Source organism: Castor canadensis, chromosome 6, assembly GCF_047511655.1.
Source record: "Castor canadensis chromosome 6, mCasCan1.hap1v2, whole genome shotgun sequence".
Classification (NCBI taxonomy): domain Eukaryota; kingdom Metazoa; phylum Chordata; class Mammalia; order Rodentia; family Castoridae; genus Castor; species Castor canadensis.
In genome coordinates this window covers 98562173-98576911 of record NC_133391.1, presented here as the reverse complement: position 1 = coordinate 98576911, position 14739 = coordinate 98562173, and the positions used below count along the sequence as shown (strand labels likewise).

General features: G+C 33.9%; 1 protein-coding gene across 6 annotated transcripts in view; it reads right to left on the bottom strand.

The window, feature by feature from the left end:
• Positions 1 to 14739, bottom strand: part of Mctp1 (multiple C2 and transmembrane domain containing 1) — a 569946-nt gene that overhangs the window by 141574 nt on the left and 413633 nt on the right. For all 6 annotated transcript variants that reach the window (XM_074077064.1, XM_074077065.1, XM_074077066.1 and 3 more), the window contains 3 exons: positions 14394 to 14495; positions 13951 to 14025; positions 11895 to 12014 (listed from right to left, as the gene is read on the bottom strand). In XM_074077064.1, coding sequence (XP_073933165.1) covers positions 11895 to 12014; positions 13951 to 14025; positions 14394 to 14495 — 297 coding nt within the window. The remainder of the gene's footprint in view (positions 1 to 11894; positions 12015 to 13950; positions 14026 to 14393; positions 14496 to 14739) is intronic.

Genomic DNA, 14739 nt, shown 5'->3' with positions numbered 1-14739 from the left:
AATGACCTAAAGGCTCACTAATTTTATTTTTCAACTATTTTAACAGGATAATGAGATAAATATACTCTGTGAATCTCAGTAAATTTGCTCTGGCAAATGTCTACACAACATTTAAAACTATCATGTTGATTTTAAGATAGAATATTCTACGTAGTAATATGATATAAGCCATTGGAAAAAAATTGTGCACCTAAGAAGGTTGCATTAAACAGTTTAATTAAATCCTTCAAATATTTCCTTACTGAATTTCAGCCTAAAATTACTTTCCAAAAGACAAGAATCAAATACATTTAGGGACTATTCACTAAGAGTATTGTTAATATAGCCTTATGCTGTTAATCATTACCTGGGGAAAATTATATAGTGTATTATACACTAATACCATGACATTTTTATTAACTCATAATCCCTGTGCTAACAGCGGTGCATTAAACAAGTAATAATTAAGAGGGCAGCAAATATTAAAAATGCCTACTTTAGATTCTTCAATCATGTTAAAGGGAATCCTTTAACACAAGTTCCTTTCAAGGAAAGAAGTACCAAAAACAGTATGGTTACAACATAGACCTATAATCAATAGACCTAGATCATTTAAATATTTCCATAATTTCTGGTTATCAATCTTAAGGATTAAGGGAGTTTGTGATTTAAAAACATGATAAAATCTCTCTTAGCAACTTTAATTATAAACAGTGACTATTGCTTCACAGATTTGAAGATGTATTTGTGGAAAAGATACATTAGAAGTTGGTTCCCTGCCCATTTTACCTCTTTTAATCTAAGGCTGGACTTGTGTCTGGCATGAATACACAAACCAATTGCATTCAGATTTAGGAAGGCTATGTGCAGAATTAATTGGCCAACAGATTCAGCAATAAGGAGGGTAGCAATTAGAGGTAACACTCAGGTACCCTATTTTCCTTCCTGTGGAATCAGTCCCCTTGAGAAATATAGATGATAAAAGTCTGTACCAGTCTGAAAGAAAATAAAAGCACGTGAGAGAAAGAGAGCAAGAGAGGGAGAAAGAGAGACTGAAGTTATTGCCTTCTACCTAAAGTTCTTAAAACTTTACATGTGATACTCTGGGATTATCTGCTGTAACCAGTTAACATTTCTGGAATTCCACGAAAATACAGAGGAACAGGAAAAGGAAGGGAGAAATAATGGAGTGCCCCCTTTCTGACAGTCAAGACAGAGAGGAGAGAAATGTTCCCACACTGATCTCATTAAGATGACGAGAAATAATGAGTATGAATCTTATGTATGAATCTCAGAGAAGATAAAGGAGGGCATAAATGTATCCCCCATTCACCCTTTTATGATGCCTGATATATTACATTTATTCTCAGCTTCATCTGATACTACTGTTGAGGGCTTCTCTTACGGTATTATAGCCTTAACTTCAAGTTTTGCTGCTGAAGTCATCTGAGCCAGTCATTCCACAGAGTTTTATTGAGTGTGCTTGAAAACGGGGGAAGACCTGTTAATGGCAACTGAAATGCATCTCAAGCAGAAACAGCCTGAATTTATTTCCTGCCATTGGCTCTGGTAATGGATTAAAAAGACTAACAAATGGCATTTTTCAGTTTACAATTTATTTTATTTCCCAGATCCTTAAGCTTAGGTTAAACATTCTAAATTAGAAATAGAACTCAGATATTATATATGTTTCTTGTATATATTTTTTAGGAAAAGCCAGGCATTTGCAACAAACACTGATGGGGAATTTTTCCTTATGAGTTTCCCCACTTCAAGTCCAATATAGAATATTTTCCATTCATAACTTTAAACTAAATACCTTTGCATAGAGATACAAACTTTGAAAAACAAAAACCTGTGTTGTGGTTTTGTTTTGTAAATTATCCATTTAGAACTTGAGAGCATTTCATACTGATGATTTAATTCTGCTTTCTTCTTTTCAATAACTCCACAGCACTAACTTGGCTCACCAAGTTTATAATCAACAATACCTCCCATAATCTACAGAATGAAGTGGGTAACACCCTGAAAATTCAAATAGTATCTTAAAATATATCGACATTATTGTTTTAGTACTGTCGCTCCTTTATAAAGGAACATATTTTACATTATGCTGTTTAATTTATGTTGGACTAATTTGAATCTATATAATTTTAAGTAAATTTTGGAAGAAAGTAGTATAATGAAGTTGGGTCACCAGTTTTTTTAGGTGACTAAAATACACAACCTTTTTCCCAGCCATTTATTTAGTGTAATGAAATTTAGGCCATGTAAAATTTCATTTTATCTTTCATTAAATCAACAGGGATCAATAGAGGTAGTTTAAACTGTTTAAGCAACTCAATGGAAATATGAACTCAATGAAAATATGTTTGAAACTTAGAAATATATTCTTAATGAGTTGGCATTTGCTTTTGGGAAAAAAGTTATTTTGCTCTTAGAGGACAAATAACATTTCTTGTCTAATGTGTACCTTAAACACACAGTGAGTTCTAAGAGTTTTTATTTTATACACACATCTCTGTGCAATGCTTTAGGAAGCTATAGTGTGATGTGATCTTAACCAATAAAAAAGTTCATCAAAACATAATTTATCACACACCTTAATAATAAGGAGAGTGAGCCCTGATTCGCTGCATCAAGTAGGCAATTCTAGCCCTCCCACACCAACATATTCCTTAACAGGAAATACTAAGGATCCAGAGTCCAATTCTGAGTCCATTCTCAGAACTCTACAAGACAATGTCAAACACCTGTTTCCCTTAATTAAGGACAATTTAACTTATAAATGTCACCTTTCTTTTCTCATTGTTGCTGTATTTGTAACTTCCATTACTAGTTATTGGGGGAGAAGGAGAGTTATTGTCTTAGTAAATCATTTTTGTCTTTGCACTACAATCTTCTGTCCTATAAAAATCATCTCGAAGCTCCCTTCACAGCTATAACATTTTATGGCTTCATTTGCATCTTTGAGAGTCCATGTATTCTTCACTTTTTTAAACCCCTTACCCTTGTCCATAAGGAAGTATACTAGCTTGAGGGTGAGGTTAAGGTTGACATGTTCCGAGCATCCTGAGCACCAAAACATGACTACATCAACTCTACTTTCTCCATGTGATGTATCCGTTTTACAGCTGGTACTCTGTAGGATCTGTAGGCTTGTTGAGTGGTTGCATGACATTTACCTATGACATACTGTGATGGGGAAATACATTCCAAAGTCCAAAACTTTTCCATCTTATTTGCAGGAAGGTAGCCATATCAAACTACACATTAGTCAAGATTTACAGCTCAGAAATCAAACTGTGGTAGGAGGCTTAACTCTGAGTACTTTTTTTTTTTTTTTAAATAGGAAACAGTGCACACCTCGGTCAGATTAGTAGAATCTAGGTTAGAAGACTCTCACAAAAACATTAGCCTACTGGCTGAGGTATGCAATATACTCTTACAATGGAAGAACCAAATTGTATTAAAAAATTTAAACAAAGCCAGACATATATTGACTCTTAAATTTTCAATAATTTAGTTATCTGAACTTGCACAGAATTTCTTGAGTAGGAGCCAGCACTTTTATAACACCATTTCAAAACATAATCCTCTCTTATATACAGCCTTATTGTACTAATTCAAGGGTAATCAGTGGACTACACTTATTATTGGGTGATCTATATTATTTTAAATTTGATCCAAAAAGACTTCTCTAAGGGAAATACTATTTAATTAGTCCACCAACATTTTATGAGAAAGCTAGATAAAATATTCCTGTTTCAAACATTTAAGAACTGCCTGACATTTGCTTGCAGGAACTGTATGGAAAATGCAAAATTATTTGTATATAGCAACCTGGGGTATAAAACATCATGTACTTACATATTGCTGATAAATTGTAAGAGTAAAGTTTTTTTTTTATTCCAATGGTGAGTAGGGTAACTTGCTATACAGAATTACCTAGAAAACAAGTACCTTAACTATTTTAAATAACTTTCCTATTGTATAACCTTTTTTTCCTGCCTTTCCACTGGAAATCTAATAGATAATCAAGCCTAATGAAGTATGCTTTTAGAACTCTGACATATTATATTAATTTAAGAATATAAAGATTAGCTATTACTTGTAAATACAGTGAGGTATATGGATAAACCACCACAGAAACCTCATAATGAGAGAGGCTATGTTACTTAGTTCAGAATTCATGTTTTCCCACTTTTTGGTTTTGGTGAAGCTCAGCAATGTACTCTTGAAATTGGGGTATATGAGAAAACCTTTCTGTGAGTTCACATAAGGGGAAAGATCAAACTCCTCAATGTTTACAAAACCAAGCAAAAACAAAATCTTTTCTTGAAATGGACTCCAATGTAACCAATAATTTTATATAGTGATCACAAATTCTCTCTCAAGAGTGGTTCACATCATTTGCAAACTACAGAAATTCCAAGCTAGATTTTACCACCAAAAGCATGAGAGTAGCACAGTTAAACTAATATATACCTCATTTAGAGGATGCATTCTCAGTGGTGCAATCTGAGTCCCAAGGAGGTGAATTTTTTTTTTTTTTTGGTGAGTACTGCAGGAAAAAAAGGTTAATATTGCCTGACAAACCTTATCCCTTTGTATTTAATTTCTCTCATTTAATTAAATGCAATTTTTCTTCTTTGGGAGATAGAAAAAGAAGAACTCTGATTTAAGATAAAATAAAAACCAAGTTTACAGTTAAAATATTTTATTTCTTCCCTTAGAATCAGAGCTAACTTTCATTTTTACCCAAATATTTATTTACTTTTTGATATGTGTTCCATTTTTTCTTGCTTCTTGGCTCTTCTCTGCTTTTGCCTGTATTACTTTCCTTTGAGCCACTTGCTGGTGACTGGTGTGAACATCTTTACTCTGTATTGATCTCTAACTGTTACCACTTGCTGATTGCTGGACCTCTGTCACCACAACGAAAGCAGGAGGTGCAATGTGAAATCATAACTCACAGAGTTGGCTGTGGCAAAAACTGACCACAAGGTCTGCCCACAGTGCTTACTGTAAGGTCCAAGTGTGGTAAAATGATGGTAAGAGAATAAGCAAAGAAAGCAGGACCAACTTCATTATTAACATTTAACGTCAGGCTCTCACTTGGTGAGTTAAGTCTAGCATGTTCATAATTCTAAGGTATAGCTTCACAACTAGTCAAAATAGAAAAATAAGATAACAGAAAGCATTCTACTCCTACTTCTTAATGTTCACCTGATATGAAAGGGCATAAAAGCATAAGAAGAGTGAACTTAACTACTAAAGTATATTAATGACTGGCTCTGTTATAATTTAAACCCATTCAGAAGAATTATTATTCTTACTGCATAAAATTTTGCTAAAATAATTATATAATTATATCACACTTTAAAATTTTGCCTTTGTAAAACAATTTCTGTAATGAAACACTGCAATGGAAATGGCAAGTGTGTGCATTACAGTTTAAATTGAAGTTGGAAAGTAGAAAATCCTTTAGAGTACAGGAACATCAACTTAGGAATCTGAGGACAGATAGGCATCTCTGATTCATTATTTTATAACTTTCTTATCCTTAGTCAACTCAGTAGTAAAATAAAGGATCTCATAAAGGTTTGGGGACTGAAATTACCTGATAATTAATTTGAGGCAGTGTAAATGGAAATGGGATAATATCCATACAGCCAGAAAGAGAGCACACTGAGGTATGCTTCACCAACCAAACCCTCATTGCACACACCATTAAAGTGCATGAGAAGGCTAATTCCTGGACTCAATCTGGGATTAGGTTATGTCGGTAATGTGGTTTATGTTGACTATAATACAGCACAACAACTTACACCTTGGAAAAAGTGAAATAGGTTATTTACACCAAATCATCCACAATAGAAAACTTCCTTAGGTTATAACATCCTACCGCTTTCTATGTTAGAGGACAAAGGAGGAACAGAGATCATAGATGGTATGAGTGTGACCTGCTATTGAGATTAAATTCTTCTTACTATAAATGTAAAATAAAAGTTAGGAGGAATGAGCTTTTTTAGAGAGTAGCAAACCCTGAAGCTTATGTGATTATCTCCCTCCAAAGAACAGAAAGCTCCTCTGCTGACATCTATTAAAATAAACATTAAAGGGCACTGACATCACTTAAAGAGAAGGAAGTGCTGATTTGAGGAAGTACTGCGTTGTGCATATAACAGATACAAAACCAAAGCAAAGTGACCATTCACGTAAATAGGTTTGCAAACTGAACTATAGAATCACTCTTCAGGAAGGATTAGAGAAAGCATTCTTATTTTGTTTGCTACATTTCCTACGATTTGGGATTGGTTTTAGCTAATAGTGATCAATCCTAAAACTACTCACTTCCTAAATTATGGTCTTTGGGGGCTTTTTTGTAGTTGAAAAAATTTATATGCAATGCTTTGTGAAAAGCAGTACTTAAGAACACCTGATTTATAACTTTTCATAGAATTTAGGATAATATTTGAAGAAAATTGTTCTTCAGAATTGAAATAAATTTGGGGGAAAATGTGTATTTTGAGTATCAACTTGATGTGCCAGATATCCACATAAATGGTGCATAAAATTTATTTACTGAATAGAAAATTGTAGTGCTATAAACTTCTAAGTGTCAACACTTTTTGATTGCAAAGGAATTTTAGGCAACTTTGAAGTTATATAATCTTCTAAATCAGTGAAATTCTGTGCAGCATTTTTTTTCTTTCCTTCACATTGTTTGTGAAGGAAATGTTTAATGCAGTTTAAAATTTGTAAAAACATAAATTGGCAGTATTATTTTGCAAACTCAGTTAGTGTTTATGTCAGGGAAAAACATAAATGAAGAAAGGGGCAAGTGTGGAAGTTTAGATGTACATAATGTTGGAACATTCATGACTACAGGATTGTACCATCAACTGGAGATCATTTCCTTTAGTTCTTTTTTCTATGATTTTTAGGAGTTGTTATGATTTGCTGTTGTGGAAGAAAGAACAAAAATCATACCTGGAACATTTCTAATTTTTCTGGTAGCTCTAAAAAATAATTGTAGCAACACACACACACACACACACAAAGCTCTTATAAATGTAATTTGAAAATTGCCATAGACTTTTGATGTCTAATTTTCTTGGTGTGGTATTACCAATGTCTGTTAAAGTCCCCAAACAGATATTTCTGTTGTAAACTTAAAGTGATCTTCAATACGCCAAGCATAGTTATCCTGTTTCATTACTCAGTAATATGAATGCTAAGACTTGAACTAGACATGATGCCAACATGCCTTTGTTGTCATGTTAGTATTTCTTCTTAAGGAATTCCTGTTTTTAGTCCTTGATTGTGAAGGTCACTTAAAATGTCTTTATGGTTTGTAATAACTTTTAGAAAAATCCATAAGTTGTTTAATAGCTGTGGACTTTCTACACAGGAAGTATACAATAAAGTCTCCTCAAGTGCCTATTGTCTTCTGATCGCTGTATTACTGCCCATGGCCTCTGCAAATTCAGTTCCTCCTCCTTTGTTGGTGCTTCCTCCATTTTAGAAAAATCACTTGACTCCAAAGAGCTCCCTCATGTCACTCTTTGCATGCATCATCCCTGCTTTTTCTCCCTTCCTGCTTTTCTGAGGGTAGCTGTTGTCCTTTACAAAAATGGGGATTGAATGAAGGTAGAACACAAATTATATGGAAGCAAAGGAAAACCAGGAATTTGTAAAGGACCCAGAAAGGAACGCATAATGAACCACAGTGGCCTTGATGAATTGCTGTAGAGGGAATTCTCCATTTTTTTCTCTTTCACACACACATGTACACACACACACACACACACACACCCCAAGATTAACCTACGGCTCTGAAGCCTGCCTTAGACTGGTCAGGCCAGAGGGTTGAAGCCAGTAGCCTTCCAGATATGAATAGAAACAAATGTACCTTCTGACTACCAGTTAAGCATTCAAACATGCTGTTTTGGAACACAAGGTACTTTTAGTAGTTGACATCTCTTCATAATTCATGTTCATTGTTCCTCTAAGTAAAATATGTGTCTCCCTTTAGTTATTCTGTTAGGAATTGTATGTTAAAGGCAAGAGGACATTTTTGATAATGCACATCTTAAGACTTTTCATTAAAGTACCAAATTTAAATTCTACCTTTTTGTGCACTCTGACATTTTTGTCTGGCATTTTCATTAATTTTGCGACATACATAAATGTAGCTGAAATGTTAACTGATCAATACTTTGTCTCTCTCATGTAGCACTAGCGCTCCATTCCCCAAGGACCACACAGCAGAACAGAAATTAAATGTGTAAAATATCAAATGTTAATGTTAAACACAGCGGCACTTACTGTATAACGACAGAAAAGGCTAAAACAATTCCAAATGGACAGATGGTACCACAAATTATCTACAATCACATTTAAAGATTAAAGTTTGTCCTGTAAAATAATTCTTTGACGCACACTGAAGTGTGTCCTTTTACTGATAGCTCAGTTGTCCAATTATTTTTGTGCTCATTACAGTGAGAAATGACAGTACTGAAAAGAGAGAATGTGCACTTTTTTTTCCCTCCCATTTTGCACCCACGGACATCCACAAGAACACAAATGTCTGGTCAAGAGCCTGATGAAAATTAGGCCCAATTTATGAGATATTTCCACGTCTACAACAGATGATTCCCAGAGACAAGCAGTGCCTTCTGTACCACACACGTCTGTGTGCACTCTTAGGCAGACAATATTCATAGCAAAATTTAAAACCTACTTCATGGCACTCAAAAGGAAGGCCATTCCTAGAAATGCATTTGCTTATCTTTTACCGTCCCCTACCCATCTGGTTTCTGCCTCTACTGTCATCAGCTGGCTTTACCAGACCCCCCTGCCCCCACACACAGGTAGTATCGCAGAGGCTGCAGCTGCTCTCAGTCGGCATGTCTCCTGCTTTCCACGTTCACTGACGCTGAGACACAAAAATGATTGTTTTTCTACTTTGATTTCATTATTCTACATTTATTTTTGGAGAGCAAATCAGAGAAGAAAACTAAAATGGAATTAAAAAAAGACATGTAAACATTATAAAGTTTTCTGATCTGGGCCTAAAACCAAGCTGTACAATGGTACAAATGCATGCGCTCCACAAGGCAGCTGCAATTATGAAAAAGTGGGCCAAGTGGAACCAATATTATAATAATACACCCATGATCCATCAGGAGGGCATGATGGGGACAATATGTTTGTAACAATGGGGTACTGCTCATACTCTCCTAATAGAAAGCAGTTCTTTTCAATAATTTGGCCTACAAAGGCTCCGGTTATGCAATGAGATCTTTGAAACATTTTGTTTGTATATACCTCATTTAATTATCTACAAGATGAAGAAAAATCACACAAACTTTTTTCAAAATTGTTATGACATTAGCATTGTAAGGTATATATCTTAAAGGTTCTTTTAGAAAGGAAATAATATCTACTGTGTGGCCTAGGATAAGGTTCTTAACTTTTCTGTGCCTTAGTTTTTTCCCAGTATGCTGGGAAAATAATGGTATCTACCTCATAAAGTTGTTGGGAATATTAAATTCACTAATACACAAAAACATTTTAATGTATTTATGTGTGAAAAACAGTTCTTTAGCACACAGTTAGTGCTTAATAAATATTAATTCTTATTATTTTTTATGAATTTTTATATCATAATTTAATCGTGGTTAAATAGACAATTGATAAAGGATAATGAAATAGTTTAGAATTCAAATGGAAACTATATGGAAAATTGTTACCACAGTATTAAGCTGTGTTTAACATGATTTAATAACTGGCTTTCTTAGAGCAAACCCTTATTTATCTGGCATCATTGAAAAATGAATTGCCCCACAGAAGAATAATTTGCACATTGATGATTGATTCATTGGTAGAGCAAGTGATTTAGGAAGCAGTTTATATGGGAGTATACTAACTGCTGGACCACAGGATGAAAAAGACAAGGTTCCTATTCTCATAGAACTCCCAGTTCAAACTAAATAGATGAAGTTTGGTTTTGTGAATATAATTTAGTTCTTTCCCCCAATGAAACAGTTAATATTATTGTTTCTTCTCAAAAGTACTCTTAATGTGTGCTCACATTGTGGTCTCTGACCTCTTGTTTCACCCTCCATATTGCAGGCCCTTTTTCTATCTTTGTTATGCTGGCAACCCCTTCTGTGCAAGCTTGTTGCATTCAACTTGTGTTTCATAGGGCTGAATCTGTTACAAATATGCCACCATCTAAGAAAGACATTACTACATTTCTTCTCCAGTGAAGTTTGCCCCCTTTCAGTGAAATCACTCAAATAATATTATGTACATGGACCTAACTTTTTGGAGGTTTCTTTCCTTTTTTAAGAATCAGAAGGAAATTGTGAAAAGGGTCACCATTTTGAATTCATTTTACATGAGTGACCCCAGAAGCCAGAAAAAGTTTATGAAGACTTGTGTAACACATTGTAATGCTAAAGAATTCACAATGAATGTTCTTGAACGAATGATAGAATTATATACATTTCTCTGTTTTTCTCAAATATCACAAACAGTTGTGGTGAATGGCTTTAGAAAGAGTGAATCAAAAATGGCAGCATGACCTTTTCAGTAGAATTTTATTGCTACTGTAAGGCCTCATAGAAACTGGAAGCACGGATATAAAATATATATAGAAACTCAATATAATTTTTTCTTATTCACATCAAAGTGTCTCTGTTAGTGAAAAATCAGAATAAAGTTTGTTCAACAATATTCCAATACATTTATTGTGTGAAAAGGCTACTAAAAGAGTATTGAGAAAGGGAATTTTTTTTTTTCCCTGAAATTTGATGATGACAGTCACTTTCTTTAAGGAGACAACAACATGTCTATGGGAAGCAGGCTGCCTAACTTTCTGGTAACTTACAACACAAAGGGACATGCACACTCTTTGTTCATGTGCTCAGACATTAATGAAAGTCCCATACAAGGCCTGAGAGGAGGACAGAGCTCCAAGTACTAAACAGATGTGCATACATTCATTTGAATGGTAATACTAAAATGTTGGTTTGTTACTATAATTAGGGCTCTTCTTGTAAATCCTCATAATAAAGTTATATTTTGCTAAACTGGCAACTACAAGAAAGTATAAGGTCCTTATATTCTAACAAACATGGTGAGCATAATATAAAGGATTTAAAAAGACAGACCCTACTTAAACTTCAAACTAAAATACTGAATGAGCAAAAATAATTTGTGAGCAGAAAATTCCAGATAAAGCTCAGAGGAAATTATCTTTTTGGGTTTTCTGGCTCTGCCAGTTGGTCTCATCAGCAGTTTTCAAATAATAAAAGTAAAAGGCTACAAGACGAGCACTGTTAGAGGACTATTTCAATTGATCAAATTCTCACTTGTGACTTTGTAAAAACTGGAAACCTCAGAAATAATAAAAGATCTCTTAAACAGGTCATATCTACGTCCAATTGATTCACGTATTAAAGTGTTACCAACCAACATTCTGCTGCCAATGATATCCATATTTTGGAAAAAAAAAAACTGCAAAACTACAGAATGAATAAAATCAAAGTGAGGATGGTCAAGATGATTACTATTATTACTTTTTTTTCACACTGGCTATCCATTTGGGATTTGGAATTATGCAACATGCAAAATTTTACTTTTTAAGTGTCACAGAGAGAATTATACATTGGCTGAGATGTCTTGCATTCCGGAAATCGGAGGGCTGGGGGTATATTCTTGGACTCAGACCTTGAACAATCCAGCAGGTTCCTGCCCACGGCAAATCTGTCCAGTCATCTTTTAAAATAGGAGTTTTAAAATGGCCACATTGACATAACTGTTACTATAGCCACAGAAACATGCAGCTATGATTACTGAATTTAATGAATAACAATGTAAGTAATACAGTATGAGCATACCACAAAAGCAGCAAGACTTCTTGGGGGTGAATCCCAATCAAAGCAACTATTAACGTAGTATGCAGCATTTACAAGCACCATGACACAACGTTTCATTCTGATAAAGTTTCTCAGTAGTAGCTGTAAGGAAAAAGACAGTATTATTAGAATTTATAAGACTAAAAATGATCAGATATGCTGCAAAATTCTTCAAGCTTATTGTCATGTGAAAAGGATTTATAAAGTTAAAGTTGCATGGACATACCAAGCAATTTGGGTCAAAAGTTAAAGAAAAAGGGTTTGTGAAGAAAGTGGAGAACTGACTGCTAAGGGCAACTTCTTAGCTAAATATATTTTTTTAAATAATATTATCATGTAGCTCAGAATTCTTTGTTCAAAAGAAAAAAAGTTCTGCTACATATATACTGTGGACCTTCATTAATTTTAAACTCAAACCTTTTTTGTGTTTTTAAGATGAAACAAATGTTTTAAAGTCAATATATTTCAAAGTGAATTAGATAACTTGGAAGATTTTGATTTAGAGTCTTAGCAAAAAACCTGTCAAGTATTGCTTATCACAAAAAACAAACAAACAAACAAACAAAATGCTTTCAGCATTTTACTAGGATTTATTTCTTTCTGTCATATACCCCCTCCGCACAAACATACAATTTAATTTAACCTGCATTTTATCATTATTTTCTCCATAATTTTAGAGTTTGGGAAAAATTTATCATAACTAGGTACCTATATTAAAGAATTGATATAATTTAAAGTTTAAAACTCTAGCATGACTTCAATGGTAAAAAGAATACCCTGTGCACTAAGTAATGGTTCAAAAAACTACATATAGGTGCATTAATAGTTAGAATAATCCTATGTCTACAGTTTAATATTTTATTATTCCAAATATACTTCAATGCTGACCTTGTATTTTAAAGAAGTATTTATCTAAAGTTTACTGAGTTCATATGACAAAAAGTATATATATATATATATATATATATATATATATACATATATATACACACATACATATATATACATGCATGTATGTGTATACCAGTTTTAACACATCACTAGAACTGAAATTCCATTCAGGCAAATAAAGCACCTCCCTAGATGTTTTCTTTGTTGGCCCCTATCACCTTCCTTTCAAGAGGAATTTTTATTATTTTTATCTATAACTGTGGAGAAATATAAATTGCATTTCTATTTCAACATATTATATTTATAACACACTATCTTTAAACATCCAAGACTCCACTGTTTATGACAATTTATATCATTAAAAATTAAAATGCTTTTACGTTTCTAACGGCACAGAAAATTATCAAATATTTGGAGGTGAAAATAAGTTCAGTAAACTTTATAGCCACAATAAGTACATTTTATTTTAGCTCTGTTAATTGAATGTAAGAATTTTTTTAAAAAGGGCTTAACACTTTTCTTAAATTGATATCAAACCAAATTTAAAATTATAATTGATCAATATCAAGCTTAATTTCTCCTCTGTGATAGAAAAATCAGATTTCTCTCTTTCTTAGCAAAAAATGTCAATGAAAGTTCATAGTTAAAATCTAATTAACAAGAAAGTTTCCCTTAAAAGATGCAGCCTCTCTCACTGGATTAGAGAGAAGAGCTTTATTCGGGGCTCCATTTACACACACCTGCATCATACCTGTGGGTGGTCTGCACATGTATTTGGACCTCAGTTCTGGCATTCTTATTTACACACTCCATGGCAATCAAATTGTATTTTATGTTCAAAATGATCATTCTTTTACTAACACACCACTACGTATCCACTATATTCAGCACTTACAGAATCCCCTTTCTTTTCTGACCACCCCCGTCCAATTTATTAGTTTGGTATTGTCCTTGTTTGATCTTTTAAAGAAAGGAAGAGAGAAAAAGAAAGAAAGGGGGAAAAAAAAGAACCATTTTCAATAAGTAGATGACATAAAGTCCATCATTTTCCCCCCTCCACACCTGCAAAATTTATTTGAATTTACTAAGATGTTTTACAGATACAATCAGGTCTTCCCAGAGGGATTAATCTTTCTTTGTTTTTTACCTGTTTAGAGAGTCTGTTTTCCTCTTCAATGTACTTCTGTTCTTTGGGAATTAATGTTCGTAAGCTGGCTTTCACCTATACATCAACATATGTGTCTGTTATGGATTAATATATTACAAATGTTTATAAGTTTTTCATGAGTTCAATTTGCAATAATTTCTAAAGTTTCAAAGTCTTGGCTGCTGTGCTCATAAAATATAAATGTATACAGTTGCACATGCATGCGTTTCCCTCTCTTAGGAAGGCAGGCAGCAGCCACAGCAGCAGTCGCCAACTATAACAGAAAGTGTGGGTGTGCCAGGCAGTGGCAGAAGCGTATTCTCCAGGATACATCAAGGTTTAGAGAAAATGAGGAATGACAGAAATTCTCTACAAATCAGGAACAAAAGCTTTCATGAAACTGAACTCTTTAGCAGTACAAAAAAGCCAAAGTTAAGACTTACAGCATTAAAAATCACATCTATTTCAAGATAGATGACCCCCTTTGTTGGCCCTGTCAGCTGCTTGTTTTTCAAGACGTAGGCTTTCTGTTCACCATTTTGAATCTGCGGGAAAAGGACATGACAGCCGTCTGTCTCCCGGTCTCCACTGAATACACTCCCTCAGTGACCTTTGACCCCCAGCTGCTGAAACTGACAGAGAACCCAAAACAACTGTGGCAATTCTGACAAGTACCTGTTCATTACCAGGATCAAGTCTGTCAGGAAAAATTAACTATCATGGGATTCAACATGGCCGTGAATTGAGTATGTTAAAATTTTTAGTGTTCTTATTACAGACCTTGGGTGA